At 41.7% G+C, this 27779-nt stretch overlaps 1 protein-coding gene across 1 annotated transcript; it reads right to left on the bottom strand.

Annotated features, from left to right (window-relative positions):
- Positions 1-1506: 1506 nt before the first annotated feature.
- Positions 1507-21804, bottom strand: LOC145441467 (interleukin-1 receptor accessory protein-like 1). Its single transcript, XM_080319338.1, has 14 exons — positions 20709-21804; positions 20078-20214; positions 19463-19552; positions 19252-19402; positions 17141-17307; positions 16918-17017; positions 14310-14452; positions 12742-12818; positions 12575-12682; positions 8171-8424; positions 7126-7296; positions 6848-6954; positions 5997-6122; positions 1507-3019 (listed from the first exon to the last, which is right to left on the bottom strand). Exons 1-14 carry the CDS (start codon positions 20788-20790, stop codon positions 2864-2866), a joined length of 1869 nt encoding a protein of 622 aa, XP_080175464.1. The 5' UTR covers positions 20791-21804; the 3' UTR covers positions 1507-2863.
- Positions 21805-27779: the final 5975 nt, after the last annotated feature.

The following is a 27779-nucleotide window of genomic DNA, read 5'->3' as shown; positions in this document are numbered from 1 at the left end:
GAGGTTATCACCCCTTCTACTACTACCTTATAACAGCCAAAAAATTCCTTTAGTAAAAGGCGAAAGTTTTGTTCGAATGATGAAGAGAAGCGCACACTACAATTCTACCCAACACAGCTCAGCTCTAAAATATGTTTGACGCACGCGATTTCAAATTAGGGTGAAGTAAATTCCTCTGCGTGTCGCATTTGTACTACTGTCTACTCAGATTGCAAGAACGCGACTATTCCGTGTCGACAACGGAGCATTATTCATATGTAGAAAGGGTTGGCCATCCAGCGACGGTCATTTTTGCCCAAGGTTTTGTTGCCGCTAATGTTTTTGATACCGTATTGTATCAGCGGCATCGCATTTTATCAGCCATATGTTAGCCAAATCGCAGAAGGGGTTGGCCTCGAAAAGAATAAGTCTCATGAGCCTGAACTCGCTCGTTGCACACCCCTACACTTGTTCATCCCAACGTTCTTCGTCCATGTTTTCCAGAAAAAAACATTCGGACAAATCTTATCATGAATTCAGACCAAAGGTCGGCTGATTCTCATGATCAAGCCATATTTTAAGCGTGTCTCGCTTATAAACTACACTACCGAACACAGTGACCTTGGATATGTTTGAACTATCGCATGATTTTTTGCAATAAATTCAACAAATATTACATACATATTAACAGATAGCTCTCGCACCGTGTCGACCCAAAATTATACCCTTGCGTTCCATACTTAATAAACCTTGAAGGGGTGAAATTTCCGTTAAAGTAACTTGCAAATGTAAGTCTGTAAGCATGGTATTTACTGCTATACTCGTGCCTCGCGCTAATTGAACGGCTATTACAAAAATATGACGATTGTTTAGCGAAAGAAAGCAGAAAATAAATTTGACGTCATTTTTCCAGCCCGTCGCAGGCTCAGACGGGCTGATATACTGTGTGTCTGCAACTACACAAGCTTCCAAACCAGATTTCTAATTACGTAATAATTATAGTGCCAAAACTTTAATTCATCACTGCGGCTTGTGAGAGTTACGATTGGTGGTGCGTCAAGTTGAACAATTTCTTACAATTGCGTCTCAACTACAACAGTTTCACCGCCCTTGAATTCCCTATTAGGTTTATTTTAATTACTCTACTTCAGAAATATGAACAATTATTATCCAGATTTTTCATTCGCACTATTCGCACTTCTTCCACCATTCGCACTGCAATTTTTTTCATTCGCACCAGTGCGAGCCGTCACACAGGCTGAAAAGCACTGGCCTAAATCAAGTGCAAACATAAAATTGTTCCCCAGTCTACTATATAAAAGAAGTACAAAAACACCTTTGTACACATCAAAGTCCACACTTGGGCGTAGTATCTCTGAGAAAGAAACAGCGCAAATATAGATTACAAATCTCTCTCATTTGCAGCTATCGTCAGCGGCATGTTTAACTTGCACGTAATACGAAGTAGACGCGACTGTCGCGCTGTAGATCAATCTTCGACCGGGCTAATGCTAGATCGGTAAAAGGTGGTAATTATTCATGAGACACAACATGGTTTATTCGAAAACAGCTGAGACATAAATATGTTAAACAACCGCCAAGTAGAGTATACAAAATATCTAGGAGCAGCATGGAGGAAATATGTTGTGCAACAAACACACACAACAATAACACTAGCACGAAAAGTTCTGAAAGAGCGGATTGCAACTCTCCTTGCGACGAAGTGGGGAGCGACCCTCGATAAAACACGACTCTTACGTCACATTTCATGATTGTTAGGTTTGGAGGGACAATTTTCCTGTACGCGACCCGTTAACACTGTTCTATATTCGGGTGCGATACGACATAATATAACTCTGACCGTATATGATGATTGATTTAGCAGGAGTACAAGGCTCCGAGAAAACGAAAGAAACACTTGGGGATTAGAAAAACGAAATCAAGGTCTGCGAAATATAGTGACAGATAGCACTTTAAAGACAGCAAATATCATAGGAACTGCAACAAGCATTTGCTAGCAACGAACAAACAGGTCGGGGGAAATGGCACTTTGAAGCTTCAGTAACGATTTTGCTGATTGCACAAACAAGCCCGGACGCTAATTCTAGTAAGAAATAAGCCCATAAAGAAACGAGCACGGCCACGGACACAAGCATAAGTTATCGCAATAAAATGTTATCACAAATGTATCACGATTTAACGGACAAAAAGCAATACGTTAACACAATTTCGCTTTTATGCTTCTTCCTTGGCTACGCCGCTTAACATGGTATGGCAACGAAAATACTGCTTAACGGTGTGTAGGACGGTAGATGTAAGACCAATGAAAAAATAATGTAGACATAATATAATATGAAGCAGTTTTGAAATGGCAAGCATAGAGTCAACGCGGCAAGATTGCTCAAATCGCGATCGCAGCGTCACTAGTGTAGAAGAAACGAAAACGAACGGCGATGATTGCGCGAAGGGCATTTGATTTTCGAGAGTGCAAGAAATCATTATATTAGAACAAACGCGCGCCGAATTTGCGACTTGGCAATCGACCGTATATCAGAGGGTTACCAGCGAATTCGGCGTGGGAAATGAAGCAACTAATATTATTACGCAAGACGTGCATCAATATGATATTAATGAATCCGAAAATGAACGCTTCAGCGAATATGAGCTTGAATTGTGATACACGGCACTGGTGGGTACCTGAGATGAAATATCGGAGATAACAGATTTGTAATTATAACCGGAAACAAACCCGTCGCGCAGATCCAGATTCGGTAGGAAATCCGTACCCAAGACGTAGCAGAGTGCATTGTCGCCAGTCAACGACCCATCGAATTACCCGATCGTCACATCTTCACACTGCACAATCGATCGCCGACCCCGGGAATCAAATCAGCTCCTGCTGATACTTGAGCTCGTAGTGAAAGTGCGGGTTGTCGTGTTCCCCGCGCGCCTTTTCCATCAGCTTCGGCAAGCCGTACTCCAAGTGTCTCGTGAGCTTGCCGTCGTCCATGCCGTCGTGCCATTTCACGACCCGGTTCGTCTGGCGAGAGAAAACAGGCATCTAGTTCGCGAGAGTAATATATCATGTAAACCGGTGGTTCCCAACCTTTTTTTAGACACGCCCCCCTTATGATGGTGAAAAATTTCGCGCCCCCCTTATTGTCATATCACAAAATCCAACCGGGATGCTAGCAACCCCAACAGATTGTTTGATGGCATGGAAGGTTATAACTGCTGATGACCGAATTAAAAATTATGAAATTCGGTGTATATATAGAGTAACACGCGTGAATTGGAGGTAAAACGCGCAAATCGCGAAATTGTTTTTCAGTTGACTGCTTCTTCGCGCCCCCTTCAGAGCTGGTTGGGAACCATTGATGTAAACGGTGTTTTCAAGTATCGATATTATACTCCTCGTTCCACCGAGACGCGCATTAACATCGACAATTGAATTATAGCTTTGATCATCTTTCCCACCGTAGAAGCCTTTACACCCTCGGCCTATCGTATACCACAGCAGACTTGGACAATTCGATCATTCTAGTAGTATAATTAGATTAATCAGAGATAATTCTAATCTAATTCGTGAAATGTTTCCATGCTATAAATTCAATCCTAATCTAATCTCTGGTTTCCTTGAAAATGCCACAGGGGCACTGCGTATTGCGGAACGAGCCAAGCTTGGTTTAAAGACATTTGCCGTTCTCATGCTTATGAGTCTGCGCTGTTGTGATTCGATTTGAATTGAGCTTGATTTTTGTTGCATTTCCTTTTGCGAACTCGGTATTTCTAAATTTCATCTAATTTTTAAAAAATGTGCATCTATAATTCCAATTCTATCCAATTTGGAAAAACTCGTGTTGTTATTGTTCTAATTTCGATCTAATTTGGTAAAGCTGTTTTTTTTTTGGTTGGTCAAAACTCACCCAACTTACAGTACGTACGAAACAGGTAGCACACACCGCGTACGCTGGCGAGAATAACATTTCTGCAGAGTCGCAATCGGCCCAAGGCATTGTCACCAAGTGCAGAGAAACAGATATTCTCGAAAAATTTCCCGAAAAATTATTTTCTTTGCGTTCGCATAAATGTTACGTATTGATGACGTCATAAGGTGTGATACTAGAATACTCCACTCGACGCTTAATACTCCAGTTGAGTATCGGTAATTATGACGTCATAACACACGCGGTCAGTGACGAAGTACTTGAACCGTTCGCAATCAATCGAGAAGGTTTTTGTCTAGTTGCACTACCGGTTATATAGGGGTTACCGTATTTTGGAAATCTGAAAAGAGGTCACCTTTTCAAAATTTTCAGACCTGCCATACCGGAGGAAAATCCCGAAAAAACGGTAAATATTTCGCACTTCGTGATCGGTTGACTGAAAAAAAGGTCAACTTTCCGGCCCAGCTCCCGAAATAGCCGCCGAGCGTTACTTCAGTGCTGATTTACTGTGTCTCAGTCGAATTTTGCCCTATATTTAACCAACATTCTCAAAAAAGAGGACAAAAGGGCGTCATCCGAGGACACTGTCAAAAAAGTCAAAAAAGAGGACAAATCCTATAAAAACTGGACGTATGGTAACCCTAGGTCAGTGGTCGGGAACCTATGGCTCGCGAGCCATATATGGCTCTTTTGGGTATAAGATATGGCTCTTTGCCAAAAATTTATTTTTGTACTGAATTGATCAATATTTCAGCGACTTGTTGGTAAATTTTCATCACGGACAAAATAATTATTCTTGGGGCAGTATAAACATGTCTTTGAGAGGTAAAGACAATGCCATCTTCGGGTTTAGGGGCTCGGACGGACCCCATTTTCAAAATCCTCTAATGTTAGTGACTGTCACTCCGGCGGCCAATATCACTCACAAATTCTATGTACCCGACTCGAAGTCTTGCATTGTGCGATACGTTGATTAATCAAAGAGCATAGCAGACATGGCGACGCCCATTTCAAAGCGCAGTTTTCAAATACACATTATACTCCTGATCTACGGCGCGAAATGAACTGTTGTGGATGTGACATCCACAATTACAAATTCGAATTAAAAAATAAACAACGCCATAGCTATCAACGTTCTTGATTGGTAAGTATATAGCTCTGTGTAGTACCGGCGATAAAATGTATGCGTGTAGCGCAACGTTATGTTACCGCCGAATACTTTGAGAATTGAGAAGTCGATAAGTATTTAGGTTTTCGGAATCAGTGTGACAGTCAGATTCGATAAATATCAGTTATAATAAATTCTAAGCTACCTACGATGAATTGCGTTATCAATGGTGAGGCTTGGCCCGTCTGTGCCTTACCTCTCGTTTTGAGCTTTATTTTCGAGCAATAAATACCAGTTTTTACAGAGAAAATATGGCGCGCACGAGGAATCCCGTGTAGTGACTTCGAATTAGTGCTACCATGACGTCACGAATTTTCAATTGGGAGTTGAGATGAAAAAAATAGGGCAAATATGGCTCTTCGGACAAAAAAGGTTCCCGACCACTGCCCTAGGTTATACCACTAGTGTTTATAATTTTAACCAGCTTCTTCTGTTCTAAGTTTTTCAGGAAAACTAGCCCAAGAATACTTAATTTTTCACTTCTCGACAACTGCTAATTCTATTTGAAATCGAGTAGAAATGAACGCCGTAACTTCTACTAGCGTACCGACGACGACTAGTTTGACCACTTACGGTCGTAAGAGCATGGATAATGTGGAAGTTCAAATATGTACCTTTTCGGCGGCGACAAAGAGAACAATAGCAGTTTTACGCCAAATAAACACAATTTGGTATATACTTGACGATACCTATTTCATCGTACTCAGCGACAATGCCACGCGCGGGTCACGACTTCACGGAAATGTCAGTTTCGCCGACGTTCCTAGCTTTGTGCTACCTGGTTCGCATGAACTATTGTGCCCGGTTCTACCCACGAGACCGCAAACTGATTACCGACCCAGAGACAATAACAGCAGCTCTCGTTTTGCCAAAGCCGCAAGCAAAGGCACGACCCTACGCACCTTCAAAGCAACACTCAGTTTGCACCAGACTTTATCGTTCTTCGCCTTTTTCTCCAAGCACTTCCTTGCGCCTGGCGTCAGGATGACGATGAGTCCCATGCGCGACTCCAGCAGACCATGGAATCCCTGTAACAAAGATGGAAACCGTGCGCGAGTGGTTCGCGACACACGCCGTAATCGAGTGGCGCTATTGACAACTATATCAGTAGTGGTTCGTAATGATGGGCTACCACTGACACTCCTCAGGGGTAATCGTCAGCAACTAGTAGAGAATTCAAAAGAACATCGTACTGAATACGTTTAGAATACTCACGCAGTCTTTTAGGTAGATAACTTACTTAGGACAAGTTTTTATTGCTTTTACGACTGAAATGACCCCGAAACAGCGTTGTTGTTGTTTTGTGATAATAATGGTGTTTGTCAACTGCTATGGTCATTTACACTACACCAGGCCAAGTTTTTCTTCATTTTTATTACCTAGCTGCCGACTTGCAGCACGGCCCACTCCTAGGCCTTTATAGGACACCACTTGGACGGATGAAATGGCGAGGAGCCTAGACAAACTTTCAACACTCTGGGTAGGAATTCTGAAGTCGACCTTGGCCGTGGGTTCGAGTCCGACTCCAGAATTCCTACTTAAGTGCTGGAGGTTTATCTAGGCTCCTCCTCGCCATATGACCCGTGCAAGCGGTGTCTTATGAAAAGCCTAGAAGTGGACCGTGCTACAAGTCGGCAGTTACAGAATCAAAATAGGAAATATCTGCCTGGTGTAAATGACCATTGTGGTCGACAAACACCATGATTATCACAAACAGCAACAGCTACCTCTGCTCAAAAGAGAGATATCTCACCAACTCGGCGTGAAAACGCCTCCACCTGTCCTCCAGATACTTGGGCGTGACGACCAGGATCATGCGATGGCATCTCTCCACGAGATTGGTGACATTCTCCACTTCGGCTGTGACGAGAGAAAGCTTAACGTCACACCACAATCGCCGACAACACACGTCGAAATACCAGAGCGTGGTTACACGGAAAAAGGCATTTGACATCGGCGACAGCAGTGATGAATACACAACGCACGTGCCGATCGTGCACATACAATTAAAAAGCGCCCGACCGCACTCACCAGAGAAGGAGCTCTGTTTCTGCTCATCGTAATACGTGTAGTCGTTCAGCTCCATGTACTTGCCGATCGCTTGGACAATGCGCAACGTCGCCGCATTGTCTACCGCAGCCGATACGTCATCGTCGCCCTTGTCGTAGAGGTAGGACAGGTATGCCACGTAGTCCTTGTCGTCTGTAATGTGATTACAATCAATCATTTTGGAACTTGAAGATTACCGAAGCTGAAATTGGGACATATTCGGAATCACAACATCGAATTCTAACATAGGCTATTCATGATCAGAAAATCAGATTCTACAAGAGATTCGGGATAAAAAAATCGAAATAAAACCGGTTTGGGACCAGAAAATCATCCGTATCCAGAATCAGTGAAAATTGAACTGTAAAGTACTCGGTATCGAATGAATTAGGTCGGGTATGGAATCAAAACATCGGATTCTAAGGTATTCGGGATTAGAGCAGTGTTGTAACCAAGTCAAAGGCTGCGAGTCACAAGTCAATACACCACCTAGTGAAGTCCGCGTCCCAGTCATCGAGCAGAGGGCCAAGTCCGAATCATGGTATTACGACTCGAGTCCGAGTCCAAGTCATTGTGTTGACTGCTCAGTTTCCAGTTAAAGCCTTGTTAAACCCGCTTTTTACAACTCTGTATGGCGATATCGAATGGTTTGCATTTATAATATACTGATTTTCCTCATTTTTAAAAGTTTCTGGTCACATTTTCAAGTACCGGTACCAATAGACGAAATCCCAATAGTGTGGTTACTTCACTATTCTTCGAAATCACAACGAAATGTTGGTCGTGGTCGTCTGAGTCTCGAGTCAATACACAGATTACCTCGAGTCGCGTCGAGTCATTTCTGCATTTTGAAAAAATGACTCGAGTCAAGTCAAGTCATCAGAAAATCGTGACTCGAGTCATTACAACCCTGGATTAGAGAATCCAATTCGAAGATATTCGCCATCAATCAATCAATCGTATTAGAAAGCACTGGGAATCAGAAAATTCGAACATATCCAGATCCTGAAACCCGAACGCCACCCACCTCTGTCATACTTCCAAAGCTGCGATCTCTTGTACGCCACCAAGATATAGATCCAGTACACCCGCACCAAAACGCAGACCACCGTGACCAGTATGATCACGGCCAACAACGCGCCCAAAACTTTTACGAGCTTAATGTAGTACGCCGTGCGGTCTTCCAGCAGCGTGACTGCCCAAGTGTCGTTCTTCCACCGGCCGCTCACTACCGTCCACAGCACGGCTTGGTAGTTTCCAAAGTCGTCGGCTTGCACGTCGCTGCACACAAATTTCAACGTTTTCAACTGTCTTATTCTCTACTAGTTGCTGACCATTACCCCTGACGAGTGTCAGCCCAAAATATTCGGGTTTCATTTCAATATGAATATACTATTCAATTGTATACTGAAATCGGCTTCCGTCTTTGTTACCTCCAAGAAGCTCTTCAAATTTCAAGGTATGGTCATAGGTTACGTATGGCATTCTTGCACTACATGTTTTTGGAATGCTCCCATTTCCACGTAAGCAGTTTGTTCAGGAAAAAAACGACTTTCAAAATTTGAATTTTGAGAAGCAGTATGTAATTTTGTGGTGAGTAAGGCAATTTTTTGACCAGAAAAGCGTAAGATGTTTTGACAAGAACGCCCGAATCGCCCGAGTGACGACCCTTCATTTAGTTATCACTAGGGCGATTTTTATTGACCTAGAAAATCTAAATTTCGACATTTTTCCACCTTGAAAAAATTGATTTTGACAACATTTTGCCCTCAAGTATCTAAATTAGGCGTTTTCGCACAAACGGTTTGTACTACTTATCTTCATGTCTGCTTGGAAATGTCTGTCCTTACGAAGTAGTTTAGTCTGAAAAAACTTTTTGACTTAAAAACTGACAAATTTTTACATGAAAAAACTTCATTTTAACGAAATCTGGTCCTATGAACAATTCCAGTAGTTACATCACGGATTATGGTGGGAATAATTGAAATTTGTTGTAGTAAAACGAAAGATACTTTCCTACATTCTCGGGTAGAAACTGTCTGTCCTTACTAAGAATGGAGAAAGTACGTTCAACAGCAGCAGTTGTTGGCTGGCAACACTGAAGTTGTGCGTACACTGCTGGTGACAAACCGTGTTGCTTCATTCTGACAATGTTGTCTACATCACAACTTTTCATCATGCGCTTCTTGATATAAGAACCATGCAATGCCCGTGCAGTCTTGCTTCAGTCAGGCTATTGCGATGCGTTGAGCATAACACCATGTCAACCTATTTGTTTCATTTGACCGTCTATGATTCACAATGGGCCGTCTACAACGGTAGGCCTATAAACAAGACTACAAGACGTAAAATGTCAAATGATCCGACAGTGCAAACATCCACGATACAAACGAAATGAAGGTTGCAAATTTTTTTGACTTTGTAAGCAATTTTGCTACCGACATACGACCACGCGACCGCAGCTACTTTCTCAAATATTCCGTTCAAACCTTTCATTATCTGCTTCCGTTTGAAGTAGTTTTGGTGTCTTCGAAATTGGACCTTATACTCGTAATTGAGTACAAATTAGCGACGTTACTTCTAATTCTACTTAGTAGCAACGCTGACTACTATGAAACCCTCTGATCCGAGTAATCGAGAGAAATCTTTGGTCGAACTGGAGTGTCATTTATCACTTACACCAGTAACGCAGCCGTGTATATTTTTTCGAAAGATAATAGTATGAATACACTATACACAGCTGTCGGACGTACAAAGTGCTTTGATAATAACGCCTGTTACGTGATCGATCACTTCGCAATTACCGACCGTAAAGAGGCGCCGTCCTTCAACGGCTCGGATGCCAGAACATAATCGAATTTGTAGCAGACATGAGCGTAAGAGAAACGTATCAGAAAGGGTCCCCTGAGACTTAGCGCTGTCATCACTGCGGCGACTAAACGCCCCAGAACGCATGCGCAGACCGTGTCGCATCGCCTTGCGCTTTTTAATCGAGCGCATGCATTTCTAGACTGCAACGCCGACGTACAATTTCACAGTCGAAACCCACGAGGTCGGCTCTCTATTTTTAGCAAAATCGTGACAACCCTGTATGAAAAACATCGCTACCCAGGCCATGGAAAGCAGCTTCAACGCGTCATTTTCCCTAGCTTGTAAGGTTAGAATGAAGTCTTTTGGGACACGCATAATACACTCCTACAATACAAATCACGCGCGTAAAGGACCTGCGATACCTCGAGGTAATGTTGGTGTTTCGACCACATTAGTCATTTACCACCAAGCCTATACGGTTGATTACGATTTCAACGACTTTCAGCGCGGCCCGCTTTCGATCGTTCATTTACGTTGGTATCCGACGAGAAATTGGTGGTACTAACCATTATTTCCTCGCGTGTCTTGCCTACGTGTTTAGATCGTGTGTTTAATATGGTCAGACTGCTCTCTGAATAAGTGAGCATATAGTTCTTTCCTGCGCTAGTGATTCCGTTGCTGAAGATTAAATACTCTAGATTTGTATTGGAAGTTTGTCGCGTATGCTTGCCGAGTTCTAGATATACCTGATGCGTATAATTCTACAAAGTTGTCACCAACTTCACGCTTGTTACGTCTCCTGAATTATGTATGACTGATGTTCAGAAATAGATTCTACAGAGTGTTCTGAGCATATATGATCTGAATGGTTGCTGTATGTGTATGAGTTTAATCTTAATGTATACCTACAGTTGAGCTATGATTTGTACCAAATACTCTTACGGATGGCGACCTACAAGGCGTTAACGCCCCTCGTCGAGAGTCTATATTACGCCATTTTGTCAAGTATCTTGGCGTTACAAAAACCTATTAGTTTTATAGGTGTAGGCTAACTAATAAAGCCTATGATCGATCTATTAAAGAGTAGTACGTAACTGGTGAAACCCGAGATCATCAAGTCGCGACGGTTAGCATGTCTTAAAGTCTTAAACCGAAATTGTCAACGCCAATCCTGACATCAACAACGCCTTTCGGATTATCCCCGCGCCGCAGATATTATTAACGGTAACCGCGATATCGCTTATCGCACTCCCGATGACTAATGGCGGAAATTTACAACAGACGGGAAAAGGCGACATGGCGGAAAACACGGCTCAGCGGTAACCTTAAAAAGCATCCGCCGGAGAGCCCCTTTCTTCCGGATCGATTCCTCGGACGGCGCGTAACGCGCGTCGCATTGCATTTGCCAAGTTGCCATGACCTGTTAACTTTGCACCCGCGGCGTTTCGATTAAATCGGTCACTTTACAACAGGTCGATATTCTGTTTTATGATTCTTGAGCTGCCGACTATGTAGCACGGCTCACTGATTCGTTCTATGCTTTTGCTGACGAAGAGAAGACTAGTTTAGATAAGTCTCTAACACGTGGGAATTCTGGAGTCGACTGCGAAGAACATTGGTGCTGCAGCCGCGGGAGAGTGCCGCTACGCTATAACTACCCTATTAGCGAAAAGGTGTATATTCACACTTATGTACCACCCGTGATATACGGTGTGAACATCCACCAGTTGTACACGAAACCGGTGGCGCGACCAATATTCAACTCTGCAGAGGATTAATGCCGCGCAAAAGTCATCGTGGATGATACTAATGCAGGCAATAGTTTAATGCAGTACAATAGGTTGCTACACTGTATGTAATCGAAAATCGTGTATTTCGCCTATTTTCACCCTAGCGTAGGGTGTAAATCAGAAAACGGCTCGTTTGGGAACCAAATAGTGCTTTCACACCCTTCCAATGGGAAAAAATGATTCAGGTACAATAAATCTGATGGCGATACTTCGCAGGGGTGCAGTGCGTTCCGTTTACGCCTACCAGCCGCATGAAATCCCAAAAAGGCTGCACAAGTAACACACTACGCCCTAGGGATATATCTCAATAGGGATCGGCGTATTTGACGCATTTTCACGCATCGGAATGAGTGTGGAGCACAATTCGGTTCCCGAATGAGCTGTTTTTCTGATTTACACCTTACGTTAAGGTGGAAATCTGATAAATTCACCCATTTTCACCAATGGATTCGCAGTATATAGTACGCAGTTTCAATTAGTCATTATGATCTTACAGGCGTGTCAAAATTACTCCACCAGTTAATTTGGCATGTTGAAGTCGGCACTTGGTGAACTTGGGATTAGAAATGTAATAGTAATAACTAGTATTACTATAAAAGGGCTGCATCAAAATTATATCAATAAATTCGAAAACGAATGTTTCGTTGAATATGCGCGTGAATTGCGACATATGCCACTGGGTGAATTCCGCATGTTGTATGGCATTGCATAGGCGTGGATACACAGCCGCTGCTCGCACTTGACCGCATCCAAACGCAACCGAATGCGTGCATAACGGCACGATCCTGGCGATCAGACACACAACGAACACCGCCGCCGCCAAAACCTACCCGATGTCCAGGGTTATTTCGAGCCGTTTCCTTTTGTCCTCTATGTCGGCATTCGACACATCCTTATCATACACGCACGAATACGACTCGTTGCCCGTGGTGTCGTGACTGCAACAGATGACGTAGTTATCGCGACAGTACAGGACAGGCGATCGCGCGCTACTCACGATAAACAGGAGAAGCGGTCCTTCGCGCCGGAATCGGCGATTTCGAACAAACGGTTTTCGCACACGATCGCACCGTCCTGAGAAATACGAATCATTGGTTGGATGGTTTCCCGTTGCGTCAAAACACAGTCATTGACAAACGACGGGCAAGTGAAAAGTATTGCCGAATTTATCTACGCAATCAAAAGCTATTTTCGAGACGTGTTATAACTGCCTGCAGCAAAGCGAAGGACATGAAAATACTTCGGCAGTTGGAAGGCGCACATGGTGACGACACGTCGCATCATCGGGACCAGCGCGAAATGACAGACGGCGCCACGAACACATTTAGGTCAGCGGTTAACCTTTTGGTTAGCGCGGACCCCTAAATTAGTAGGGGTGGTCGCGTCTTGCGTGAACTCCAAAACTGCGAAATTTGGGAAGCTGATAACTACGCAAAGGTCTGGTATTGTTCGCCACGCGCAAGTTGGAGTATTGTGACCGGCGGCGAGCATTGAAAATAAAACAGAATCAAGACAGATCTTATAATTATGGACAAATTAGTTTTATAATTGTAGTTTCAACATCGACGTTTCATGGACCCTTTTAAACTAGTACACTGACCGTAAAGGGGTTCATGTAGGGTTAGGGTTGCATTTAAAATAAACGGTGTTTTAAAACACTTTGTTTAAAACATGTTTTAAACAGTATTTTAAACAAAGGCATTTATTTAAAAAAAGTGTTCTTTTAAGTTGTAAAATTATGCCATAATTGTGTACGATAAATACTTTCCAAAAAACATGTTGTATGAGCCTACGGACAATAACCACCCGATGTAGCTGACGTATATCGATATGTGGGATTGGAACCCTCAAAATAGTCGGTTCAACATTAATAGTACAGATATATCGTCAAAGGAGCTATATTTACCCTATATTTTCAATTGTCAATGTCACTCCACTATGACGTCACAATTGAATATTCGTGACGTCAAAAACAATAAAAAACATGTTTTAAATTAGGGTCTTGTTTTAAACATGTTTGTTTTAAATTGATTTCGTTTAAATGCAACCCTAGGTTCACGGCCTCGGGTTAAGAAGTCCTCGTTGAAAGTACAATCAGCGTACAACCGCGAAGTGGGGGTTTCAAATATTCTATCGCTCGGTTGGGCGCAACAAATCCACCCCCAAGTGAAACGAATCCAACCAGACATCACGTTATAATTTACAAAATTTCAAAACCAAATAGCTTGGCCTCAAAACCTGTCGAAGTTAAACTGGGCTGGCCTGAAACATCAACGTCTGCACAAGCACTACGAGCAGACACAAGCTGATTGAGCACTTTGAAAAAGTACAAGCAATTCCTTACTGCCCCTGAACTAGTATTTCAAAGGGAAATCGATGACTAGCGACTGAAAAATACCATGGCGAAAACTATAAATGTCTTGAATTCGGTGCCGAAACTTCAATGAGGTCGCCTTATTTCAACTTCAACTTCAAACTCTATTTATGTAGTATAGCGGGCAACTCATCCCAGAATCCTTCCCCAGTCATTATACCTCGCCAAAAACACAACCGACACGGCCATACCTTCTTCCACTGCATCATGAACTCGCCATGCTTCGTCAGACCCCCGGTCGTTTGCCCAGAGCAGTCGAATCGAGTCCGTCCGCTCATACCGACGTCGTAACGCTCCACGCAGGTCAGGGTAGGCCGCCCCTCGACAACACTCTCTAAAGATATCACGAGAGATGTATTCCGGGCGAATTTACATTCCCATCAACTTGCATACTAAACACTTGCACTAAATACCATTTCTGAGCAGACATGGGGTGATTACTTCATGAATGTAATCGATTGCGATTACGATTACTTCTGAATCACGCGATTACGATTACGATTACAGCAAAATCAGGAAGTAGTCGATTACGATTACGATTACATTGGAAAAGTAATCACGATTACTCACGATTACATTTATTTTGCATCGTAGTAGTTATATTGGAAGACAATACATGGATTGCGCTGAAAAGGCCTAATAATATAACAACTATCTTTACAAAAGATGGTACATTTACTTGTTACGTCATAATGTACCCATTGCCCATTTTAGAGAGGACGGTTTATCGCACACAACGTTTTGCATTCTTGCCAGGTCCATAACTGCCGCACCCCAAATTCCCCAATAGGGTGGGGAGCGTGGTTGGAGAGTACTCAAAAGTATTTCGTAAACCAACATAAATTAGAAGAGTATTTTCGATAGATTTCATTAACTTGGGAATTCTCTTTGAGCTTTGCGATTTGAATGTCTCTAGATAGCTTGATTTCAAAATGCATACGTCTCCCCCTCAAGAAATAAGGCTTGTATAATTCATATAGTAATAGGCATTTAGGTGCCAGTCAATACCGCTCCTCGACACATCAAAAGACATGTGCAGTTTCGGCCAACATGAGACTCCACGAAGTGTGCTACTAAAGAAATACATTGGCCGAAACTTGGATAATGTGTCTATTGTCAATAGCCGCGAGTGGGCGTGACTAACAGTCTACTCCTTTCAATCTGAGCCAACGATGCAAATGCCACCCGGGCACCCACAGAGCATTAGACATGACAATTTGTGTGTGCGTCTCACGCAAGTTTTTCTTTTATTCTGCTATGTTTGAGCCACTATACAATCAAAATCTTTTGGCTATATAACAGACCGGAGGTCACGAATTAACAACATACAATAAAGTAATTATTCCAAGATATCAGATGTTATAATTATGAATTACGCGCCCCCTGCTCTTCAGGTAAATCATGCCATCGGGCGTTTAGATAGGATTAAAAACGCAATATAATGCAATTACCAATATTATTGATTAAATTCAATCTTCAACTTCAAAATTGACTACTCTATGGGGGCCCAAGACCAATATTTGGGTGGGGGAAACTTTTGCTGTTTTGATCCTGATACTAGCCACAACCCACGCTAACATGGTATATAAGCCGATGGTTATAGCGGCAGGTCCAAATGTTCAATAAAGAATTGTGAAATAGCGATTGGCGCCCGTTTTGAGTAGAATAATATGAGAATACAAGAAAGTGAACATAAAATTCTGCCTTCAAGTTGATGCAGATAATGTAATGCAAGCTTCCATTACGAAAACGGCAAAACAACGGCTCGGTCATGATATATATCAGCAGCTGTTGATTTTGATGCTTCGTTGTTGAAACCGCAATGTTTTATTTGACGAGTACAAAATTTCAAACCTCTGTCTGGTGTACGTTCGTACCATATAGGCCTACTGCTCGCCAAGCAGCACGGTGAAACTGCATTTAACTATATAATTAGAACTATAACATTCTATAGTTTAACTATGCAGAACCAAACACCAATACAAAAGTTGCTATTTTAACTTAGGCTGAGAGGTGATTAATTATCCTGTTGCGAGGTAGTGGTGTCTGAAATGTATTGATAACCCGATATACAGCACGGTGGTTTTTTTTTACAATCACACTAATGTACATCGAATATCTATTTGCTATGTGTGGGCACTTCTTACGCAAAGACGAGCAAAGCTAATAGGCTACCTCTGACGTAATAATGACCAATGACATTTGAATATCAGACGTTTACGCTCTCAATAACTGGTATAATATCTCTTCCTTGTTCACGAGTGTTCAGTTTATGTCACAGTCCTTGTACAAATAAAAAGTAATCGTTCATTCACAAAGAAATCGATTAAATATGGGAAGTAGTCGATTACGATTACGATTACTTCGGGATTTTTTCGAATGTAATCGATTGCGATTACGATTACTTGAAAATGCTGTAATCGTCGTAATCGATTACGATTACTAATCGCGATTACCCCATGTCTGCTTCTGAGTATACAAGTGGACGATGATCACATTTCTTATGGGATTATATGAAGGGGTAGTGAGGTGTATTTATACAGAAGCAGTTTGGAAGGTTTGAATCGCACTTTAGTAGCGAGTTTCTGACGTGCTCGCAACAGGGGCGGGAGGGCCATGTCGGCCACTTCTCTACTACGGCCATCGCGCTGGACCATTTAATCGCGAATATGTGTCTCCGCAAATTACCTTCTATACTAAAAACGGAAGCAGGATGTAAGTGATTTCGCTATATTGTCCAAAACTAGAAAGGTTCGTTCTGTAAATTATTATTAATAAAACAATTACACGATTACTCACGCCTAATGCATTGCGAATATGACACCGGGTACAGAGTCTTGTCTTTGTACCGGACGCGACACGTTAAGTTGATGGCGTCGTAAAAGTCTACGCTCGGCATCTAAACGAGAATCACACAAACACAATTACGGCATAATTAAACAACGTTTGAAAAAATTGTGGCATTAGCTTAAAACACTGTTTAAAACATGTTTTAAACGCCAGGTATGCTCAAGCCACTCACTTCAAGGGTGTCGCCGTATCCCGCGGGACGGGAGCTTATGGGCGCATGGTTCCACTGCTTGTTGTGGCGGTAACTGGCGGTCCGACAATTATCAGATATCCACGTGGTCGTGAAGTCGCTCTCGTTAGCGCCTTTCGGTATCACGTCGGGGTAAGCCCCGTTTCCGACTGCGAAAACAGGAGCCGATGTCAAAATCGCGGCAAGGGAACTAGCGCAAATGAGGCGTCGCAAAACGGATTTTCTCAGCCGTGCGGTATGGATATTACCGGTCAAGTAAAAGTTTAAGCGAATTCCAAGCAAGTAAACAAAAAGTCAGTATTCGAGTCCTACAGCTTTGCCTAAAATCACCACAGTTAAGTAGATGCATTGCTACATGCGTCTTCGCAACTGAATAACTGGAAACTTCCAAGTAGATGCACTGCTATATGCGCCTTCGAGGTCAAAATACTGAAAACTCTCAAGTGGATGCCCCGCAACACGCGTCTTCGCGACTAACGCAGAACGATTAATGGCGATCCGAGGAGACTTGGACAGTAGGGCTGTTCAAAAATAACTTTTTTTTCCGGATTCCAGCCATTCAGTGATTAAATCGTCAGGTTACCTTAAAAAACGCTGCACACCAAATTTGGTTCAATTCTAACAAGTATAGGGCTCCGCGGATCCAATTAAAATTTTTAAATTATACAGGAAAATTGAAAAAAAAAATTTTTCAAATTTTTCTGTCAACCCCATGAAATTGTTGAGCTGTCTTCAGAGACGATGCAAATAAAATTTGACTCAATTCGGACTAGTAGAAGTGGAGTTATTGGAGTTTTTCGTTGATAATTCTCCAATTATCCTTGATTGGTGGATAATCCGAGAATTATCAACGAAAAACTCAAATAACTCCGTTTCTACTGGTTGGAATTGACTCAAATTTCATTTGCATGGTCTTTGAAGACATCTCAACATTTTCATGGGGTTAAGAGAAAAATTTGAAATTTTTTTTTTTTAATTTTACGTAGTAAATTAAAAATTTTAATTGGCTCTGCGGACGCTTAGACATGTTCGAATTGAACCAAATTTGGTGTGCAGCCTTTGTTGTGGCAACCTGACAATTTAATCAGTGAATGGCTGGAATCAGGAAAAAAAAGTTATTTTTGAACAGCCCTATTGGACAGTGGATAATTCTAGCCAATTTGACTAATTGGAGCGAAAGTCCGGTAATTTAATTTGTGGAATGTCTCTAGGCTTCGACTTTGATTCGAATCTAATTATGGTTTCCTGAAAATGGTATAGGAGCTCGGTGTTCAGACACTTGTCATCCTCAGGCTCACGAGGATAATCTCTGATTTGATAAAGAACTGAACTTGGTACAGTTATCAAGTTTCCGTAAATTCAGTATTACTAATTCTAATGTAATTTAAAAAAATTGTAGCTATAATTCTGCTTCTAATCTAATTTGGAAAAAACTGTGTAGCTATAATTCTAATTCTAATCTAACTTGAAAAAAACTGTAGCTATAATTCTAATTCTAATCTAATTTGAAAAAAAAACTGTAGCTATAATTCTAATTCTAATCCAATTTGAAAAAAAAACTGTAGCTATAATTCCTTGGAAAAAACTGTGTAGCTACAATTGTAATTCTAATCTAATATGGAAGCTGAAAACTTTCTCCCCGTCCAACTCTGCCTCAAGTCGGTGAAATCTTCGAAAACATATACAATCACCTTGATGCGGAGTTATTTCACGCGGTTGTTATGACAATTTCACACGCATTGGAGATGCAAACCCATCTCAAAACTGCTTTCTACTTATGTAAACAATAATCATTTTAGCAAGCAGCGCAAGTTGGCAAAACGTACTTGAGTACTCCGAAACCGTAGAAATGTTACGTTACTAATCAGTGACAACCTTTACAACCAGTGAATTCGTCATGTTGAAATCGGCACTTGGCGAATTTGGCATTTGAAACGTAACAATCATTAATATTGTGAAAGCGAGGCATTTAGTATCGTATCAATATATTCGAAAATGATTGTAGCACTGAACATGAGCGACTGAGCGCGAGTTGTGATATAGGGCACTTGAATTCGGCACAAGGCCCGGTATGTAATGTTGAATGCACTCACCGCCACAATCCAACTCTACATAATCGCCCATTGCGTTCTGCAGGTATTTCAATTTGTTCGCGTCGCCTAGCGAAGTCAAGCAGGTCTCGTTAGGAAACGGAGAAAGGTCAACGCCTATGCTGCCCGCCAAGCATCGCGTGCCGTTTACGAGCTGCAAAGAGCGGTCTAGTTAATTGCAGTCTAGCCGGGTTGCCGCCGTATCTCGACTCACCAACTCAGCCCTGAAGACAACGTTGTCCTCCAGACTCGCGAGCGTGAATATACCCTCCGATACCTCGGTGCCGTTGCGACTGAGACGGCACTAAAAGACAAGTGGCTTCGTCAGTATTATTTTACTATAATTTTCAACAATTTAAGATACTCTAAGGAAGGAGGCGGAGCAATTAAACTCCCGAATTGGCCTACAAATATAGATGGTGTTAAAGAGTGGCATGTGTACTGCACAGTAACTGATGCGCCTTTAGGTGCGGCGAGCCTGTAACGTTGTTGAGTCGAACTCAAGCAGTCATGCACCCTGTATACTTATAAGTTAGAAGCATTCGATGTAGATAAATAATTGATAGCTGATTATTACTAAAAAAATGGTCAGTGCCTCGGCCCAGGCCTTCTCGCGGCCTATTTGGAAAGCTGATTACTACAAAAAGGTCCTTCGCGACCGTAACTAAGGTTGAAAACGGGGTACAAGTGAAGTCGGCGGAACAAAAGTACAATCATGTTTTATCGCATTCATCGCCACCTAAGTTTGATACGCCAACTCCCACCACAGAAAGGTATATTCCGAAGCAAACACGATACAATATTACTAGTTACATCATCATAAACGCACCTTAGTAATATTCCTAGCAAGGCCGGGATTCAACGCTTCCCATGCCTGACGCAGATGGTCGCAGTCCACGCGAAACGGCCAGTCCACGTACGCCAGCACGGTGGCGTTATGTTCTTCTAGATCGCATGTGTGAGCTCCTGCAAAACCAGTCTTGTCAATGAGTGGCTTCCTGGCAATGCCTCGCTCGGCGCTTGATATAATGGTGAAGGGTGCGATTTCTTGAGATAGCGGATTACTAGGAAGGCTATTTTAGAACGCGAGGTCCCATAGCTTTCCGAACAGACGCGCTGTCATCCTATTCAAATTCATGACGCACTTCCGTTTACAGCGGTGGCTATTCAACATTGTTCGGTCATGAGCTCCTTCAATATTGTTACCCAGTATTTTGGACACTACGTGGCCTATATTCATGACATATCTTCAAAGCTGTAACCTTGCCTAATGGGCCACAAACGGCGTTTCAAGTAGTGTCACGGTGCATCCCTATGACCCGTATTCTTCATTATACCTTCCTTTTTCGATACATCGCTCACGTCCGTTGGCATGTGTCAGCATTATTACACAAACACATACTTCAAAATATTCCGAATGCTACGGTAGCTAAACGCAAAGCTAATCTTCCCTAACTCACCGACGCTGTCTGCCGTAGAAGTCCTGAAGTTCACCACGAGAGAAGTAAATACTATGACTACAATGCTTTTTATCCATTGCATTGTTTTAAAACGGTATCGATCTGCAAAGTAGATACAATTATCATTTTATTGATTCATTAGCGTACTAAAAAATTATTAATTCATATCAGCATCATGCGGATACGTTTACTACGATGCATAATGTAGCGCTCGGTAGGCTCTTATTCTATCGGAAACTATTATTCTGGCCGGAGACCGATACGACGCATTCATACTGATAAGCCGCGGTCGCCTTGTGAAACTCGTGAAACGACCGGTAAGTTTCAGCTACTTATATTTCTCAGTTCGCGTATTCGACTCTCGTATCCCAGCACTCGTCGCCTACGCTTCCAGTGGTTCAATCGCGGATTGCCCGGCGATCAACAAATTCAACCTACATGGTCCGCCGAATATATAGAGAAAGCGATCAAATTACCGGAAATGATCACTGACAATTTCACTAACACCAAGCAACGCTACCACCACGGGACTTATTGAAGATTTGGGATGATTACACGGTTATAAACCATAGACACGAAGCTTATGCATATCCGAAGACCGCCAATCATACCCGCGCCAAATTGCAAATGTCGATGATAAACCCACGACAAAACATTTCAATCAATAAGGTGGCATCAACCTTGGCACGTGCGCCGTCATAAGATTTCCCGCTGGCGATTTGATTCCCCTAATGCGCAGCGCAATCGTAGCTGGAAATAGTCGCGGGAAAGTCAATCCGATAAGTCACGCGTTACGTGAATTTATGCGACGCATGCAGGCAGCCCGCCAGTATGGAGAAAGTGCTTTCATAATCAAATCTCGTGCATTCGTAGTATTTATAACACTGATAAAATAAATCGTCAGCCTAGCTGTGATGAGGTGACGACCGGCGCATGTCATAGATTTGAATCTATCATCAACGTAGTGGAGATTTTAGATCTGCCTATAAAATCCCAGAATCGCATGACGTCATGATATCGATAGTCCTTACAAAATTCCCCTGTTCGTGACGACGTCAATTGGAAGCGACCGATATAACGCTTCTTACTAATCCGACAGCTACTAGCTAGTACAGGTAGCGCTACGTTAGAACGCGGCGTAATATCAATCGTAATTTGTGGCCGAGCGCGTTTATCCTTGGAATCAATGCAAATTTCTATTAACTAACACTCTCGCGAATGAATCATCCATGACCGCAAGTGATGCCTATGGGTAGAAGCGTGATTCGATGCACGGTGTACAAGCTGAACCATCTTTGTTCCATGGAATATCAGAATCGGAATATATGAACAACAAATTGAGCTAACACCGGTTTAAAGTGCATTTTATGGTGAATTCGATGACTCGTGCCAAAACATTTCACAAACAAGTGGTTTCCCGTAATTTCCCAAACATCATCATCATCATCATCATTGGTTTATTAGCAATTTTATCAGTTCAATACACCACAAAAATGCGATACAATGAAAAGACAGGAAGATGTCGAAGCGACAAGGAGTAGTCTATGGAATCTGACACCCACCTTGGCCTAGGCGAAGTAAAGAGGAGGCATGCACACTGAATGAAAGTAAAGAAGATAGTATAGAAAGAGAATGCGACAAGAAATAGGGCGGCATGTCATGGGAAGCGAGATCGATAGGTCAGTCGTGGTCCGGTAATCTTGAGGATGCACTGTATTTATTTAGTAGTAATTGCTTGTATTTCGACTTGAATGTGGACATGCTCGTCGACTGTCGGATGGCCGGCGGGATACTGTTCCACACATCAGGTCCGGCATATTTGATGGAGCGATGATCTTTTCGGTCGATCATATGATATTTGGACGACGTGGACGCGCGTGTGTTGTACTTGTGCGCTTTTGATTCAGAGGTAAAGAAGTCATTGAAATACTCGGGGCAACGACCGCAGTGAAACTGATACATAAACTTGGCGATTTCTAGTTTCCGCATATCTTCTATGTTTAGGACGCCGAATCTCTTCAGCAGCGACTTATTGGATGGGCAGCCAGGCCCCTTCGGGGCCCTAGCTATGATTCGGAGTACTTTATGCTGTAGTTTCTGCAGTGGCTTGAGTGCAGTTTTACTGGCAGCCCTCCAACAGAGGATGCCATAATGTAACTTCGATTGGATTAAGGATTTAAAGAGTATCAGAAGAACCCATGCTGGCATGAAGCGCCCAAACAAGCACTCTTTTAGTAGCAGTAATCTCCTGTCAGCTTTTGAATCTTGTGTTAAATACGTCAATTTCTAATCATTCCTTTTGCGAATTTCAACGCTACAAAAAGGCTCACTCGCTACAGTCTATATTCAGAATCATATTTATGATGATCTGCCACAAAAGTTGATGAAACCTATCCTCTATATAGGTCGAGCTCAGTCATGAATGAGTGGATCTGATAACAGTCAAATCCGAATTCCTCTTCAAATTTATGTTTCGAATTCAAGTCCAAATGCTGTATACATTTAGTACCATGCCCAAATTCTAGGTCCTTATATTATGGTATGACATGGATTCGTTTGAAATTCGCATGGAAATTGACAATATATCGAAATTCTATTTCCCAATTGAAGTCCTAATTATTGAAAATCTAAAATCCAAATTGATGCTCATCAGTACGGTATAGTGCTACTTGTAAAACTGTGTCACTTTGATCCACAAAAAAGTTTATTGTCAAATAAAATTGAAGTAAAGTAGTCATTGATGCTACTATACTGGAAGTGACAGATATTTCATTCTGGTAGCCTATAGGTAAAAAAATGATAGACTAGAAAACTACCAATATACAAGCACGTTTAGCTATTCCTCAAAATCTGATATACAAAAAGTAGGTAGTTTGTCCCTAAAAAGACTGTATAAGTGGAAATAGTCTAATAAATGAGTATGCTGCTTTACTACTGACCCCCTATGTACGTAACTATACAGATATGTAGTCATTTATGACTCCTAACTTAGCCAGAATATTCAATAACCTGCAATGGTTACGAATCAAAATAATGATAATGAATATACTATTAAAAATAATTGTGTATATTATGTCTACGTCATAAAATCTACTTTGGCTTGCCAATGAATTCGTCTACGTCAAAATCTCCAGGTTAAAAATCAAACCGAGGCAAGAAATTGAAGTTTGAGTAAGCCAAAATATTTGCAGTACCACACTATACTACTAAAATAGCAGCATCAGGAAAAATATATGAAACCATCTATAAGCCAGAAGTCTGGCCTATTGCGACATTTTTGATTGGGGTGCAGACATTGCAAGCTAATCTTGTAGACCAAGATTTGTGGTGAAACAAACATATTGTGAACTGACAGGCCGCATTGCAGTGTTTAAACTGACAACATGAAAAGTTTAATGTGTTGAATACAGTGGGCCAGTGGGGAGAAAGTAGAGATCAAAAAGTTGAGTATATCTATATCGGGCCACAAACATAATTCTTGTTGAAACTAGGAGAAATAGAAGGCAAATTAGGCTCACAAGTCCTTGTAACTCCTGATGTTGTTGATAAGTTCACAGGAAAGCAGGGTAACAGCTGATTATTTCAAATATCCAACTTATTCTAAGATCCTAAACTGTGAAACTCTTACGTCCAACGACATCTGAAATAAATCCTTTTATCAATTCAAAACCAAGTACTGCACCAACATTGTCAACTCAGGACTGCAAGAAAAAATTATTCCTTTACACCCACTTCTGAATCCCTATCGACCATTTACCATTTTTCTACACTGTAACTTCTATATAAAACTGTTCTATAAACTATACCACTTGAAGCTTTTCGACTGACTCTCATCTGGAGCCAACGTCAGTAAATTCGAAATATAGGCTTTTCGAATTTACTGACGTTGGCTACAGATGAGAGTCAGTCGAAAAGCTTCAAGTGGAATAAATTTGGCAATATGAACGTATTGTTTGCTGCATGAAATACAGCGCAGTAAAAAACTTATTCTGCTGTTACTGAATTTTCTATCGATTAGCCTACTATATGCACTGTTGTTACCATGATATGCATTCTATGACTATACCTCACTGATTGTTGTAGTTCTTCCCTAACTAATGATACGTAATGCGTGTGCAGCAGTTGCATAAATACGTAAGCAATTAGCTTATCTTCTTAATAAGCCTATTTAGACAAGTTTACACCCTAGGCTACTATACATGGCTATTGGTATACGATTACTATTGCTGACTTTGATTTTTTTTCTAGTCCTTGCTCCCACAATTTCTTGTAATATGGTATGATGCGCAATTATGAGGCAACAATTCTCCAATCAGGCTGCGGTGCCTGACATGGTGATCTCATCTCATGATCCCCCCCCCGGCTCTGACCTTCCTCACCGGTTAAGTGGTTCAACACCATTTCCACCTTATATCTAAGTGCATACTGCCGAACCATACTGCTGATTCTGATTTTGGATTCTGCTGGAACTGTCGCTAGAGATATTTTTGATTTGACAAGGAAATTCTTGAAATATTTAAACAAATTATTCACGGAGTAAACTTCTCGCCGAAGTGGCACGGATTCAGTTAAGTAGTTATATATCTTAAACGCACCGCATTTTACCCACTGAGCTATATGCACTACGCTGTGGGGCAAACCTTTCGACCGTCGACATCGACACCAGAACAGAAGAGCAAACTACGCAGTGTTGCCAGGTTATTTTACAACAACAAGCAAAAAAATCTGAAAAACAAGCCCAAAACAAGCGAATTTTTGGCCGAGACAAGCCCAAAAAAAAGCAACAATTTTCATAATGCAAAACATCGTATTAACAATACAATTCACTCAGATAGGCTACAGGCCTTACATGTGAAACGATGTCATTTTCCTGTCCATCATCAACAGTGTCCTGATACATGCTTTCATTAAACCGACTAGCATGCATTTCGTAGGTTTGAAGTCGGTACAGCAAACATTTTGCCGTCTCATGCCATATCGCACATGTAATATTCCGGCAAGTGTTTTGTTGGTCATGCGATTTCGGAGCTTTGATTTGATGATGTTGACTTGGGAGCAAGCTCGCTCAACATCTGCATTGCTCAAAGCCCAAAGGCAATGATAAAATTGCCAAAGCATATAATGACAGCTCTTCAAAAGCACGCTCACCACTTGCATCTTTGTACTGATAAGCTTTTTGCCATAGCTGTTCTGCTGTAGTATCGCCAACAATATTCCACTGTATCAAATTCATCATTCTGTATTGGGTGTCTAGCAGCCCTAGATCACCCTTGTAGAGCTTAACAAGTGCCAAGCTAGAAACGGGTTGATTTACTTGGGACAACACAGCAACAGGGCTGAAAGATGACTGTGATCTCCAAATTCGGATATTTTCGGGCAGCCTGAGAAGTATTTGTTTCGCACCCTCAACCAAAAATCCCAAGCAACGATTTTTTACCTCCTGAATTAAAATTACTGTGTCATTCAGCATTAAGTCTTGAATAGAGGAGGTGAACAATAATGCACCGAAATCAACTGCTGCCTATGGTAGGAAAAGTGATGTATCATTTAGATTCAAGGAAACAACGCCCTCATCAGATGGTGGTATGTACGAGGGTATCACAAACCTTGACACCAACGAGCGAAAGAATAGTAACAGATCATCCTGTATTTTTAGACGATCTCCAGATTAGGACTGACAAAGCTTGTTGATTTTGTTGAATTGTTGCAAGATTGGTGTCAAAAACTGCAAATACAACTTGTTAACAGGCCATGGCCGGCCATGGCTCAAGGGTAGAGCTGTCACACAAACACTACGACTGGAAAAACATTTAAAAATATCATAACAATTTTAATAATTATTTAAAAAAACAAGCCCAAAACAAGCAAATTAAAAAATCAAACAAGCCCAAAAACAAGCAACCCGCGACTCCTGAATATAAACCGCGAATCGCGGAAACGACAAGCCCAAATTCGCGGGAAAACCGCGAGGTTGGCAACACTGAAACTACGGTACTGATCTGTTCTTTAGTCGACTCGATAGCGAATAAAGTAAACAACAATTCAAGTGGTCAATTAGAATAGCGACGGTAGCAATGTCGATCACAGGGGGGCAGTAGCAGTGACGACGGAGAATATGAAATGAGATATGAGCAATGCTCAATGCTCTAGGTCAGAGGTCTCAAACTCAAATGTGCTCGAAGGCCAATTTCCCAGTTTTTGATGACGCCGCGGGCCGCAGCATCGATAATAAGGATATGCAATGTATAATTTCCAAGTAGGCCTTATTTCACGGAACCTTACAGACAGGCATTCCACAAACATCGTGGAAATATCATTTCCTATTGTACTATTCACGCTTGACACGAAAAAACATCACATTTTCCAATATTTGAATAAAATTGTTTTTGTGCCAGGCATAATTTTTTAATTAATGAGTTATAGACATCATGCGTTGTAAATTGCTATGATGACATCGTAAAACTGTCGGGTTATAGTATTGCAGCTAGTGGACCTTTGACGTGCCACAATTTTATATAGAATATTTTAAAATCTACTGAAGATTGAACTGATATCAGAGCATTTCAGCGGTGTAGCCTATTGCTGGTTTTAATATAGTCGTGATAAGTATGGGCTAATGTTATTGTAATTGCCAAAGGCAAATTAAATCAGCGTTAGATTTTCCTTCGAATATTATTGAAACATTATCAATAACAACTTAAATATAATCATTATTTAGCCATAGTAATAGCTTTGCTTCTTAACCTTTTTAGCGATCGTACCCCTTGTGCTTCCAATAAGATTTCTTGTAGCCCCTGTCCATTTTCATCACAATTTCTGATGGCACCTGTATTAAAAATAAGAAAGCCCATTCACATAAAATCGCGCGTAGCGCGAAGACTATATTCCAGTTGAATATATTGGCCAAGAAAATATTCCACAGCATATAGGCTTAATTCCACTATGCATCTCGTACACCCTGATGTGGTGCTTCGTACCCCGATGGGGTCTACGGACCCTGGTTATGAACCCCTGGAATAGAAATGTCCAATCGGCGAAGAATTCATTGGTGTTACAGCTGTAGAGTGTACT

Source organism: Botryllus schlosseri, chromosome 6, assembly GCF_051294905.1.
Source record: "Botryllus schlosseri isolate E-star chromosome 6, Bs_hap1, whole genome shotgun sequence".
NCBI lineage: Eukaryota > Metazoa > Chordata > Ascidiacea > Stolidobranchia > Styelidae > Botryllus > Botryllus schlosseri.
The sequence above is the reverse complement of the archived record's forward strand: the minus strand, read 5'-3'. Positions and strand labels throughout refer to the sequence as shown.

Coding starts and splice junctions, on each gene's coding strand:
- LOC145441467 (XM_080319338.1), bottom strand. CDS start 20,790: ATGCAATGGATAAAAAGCATTGTAGTCATAGTATTTACTTCTCTCGTG. Junction 8,425..12,574: donor GAAATAACCCTGGACATCGG/GTAGGTTTTGGC, acceptor ATTTGTGTGCAG/CGACGTGCAAGCCGACGACT. Junction 7,297..8,170: donor GCTTTGGAAGTATGACAGAG/GTGGGTGGCGTT, acceptor ATCACATTACAG/ACGACAAGGACTACGTGGCA.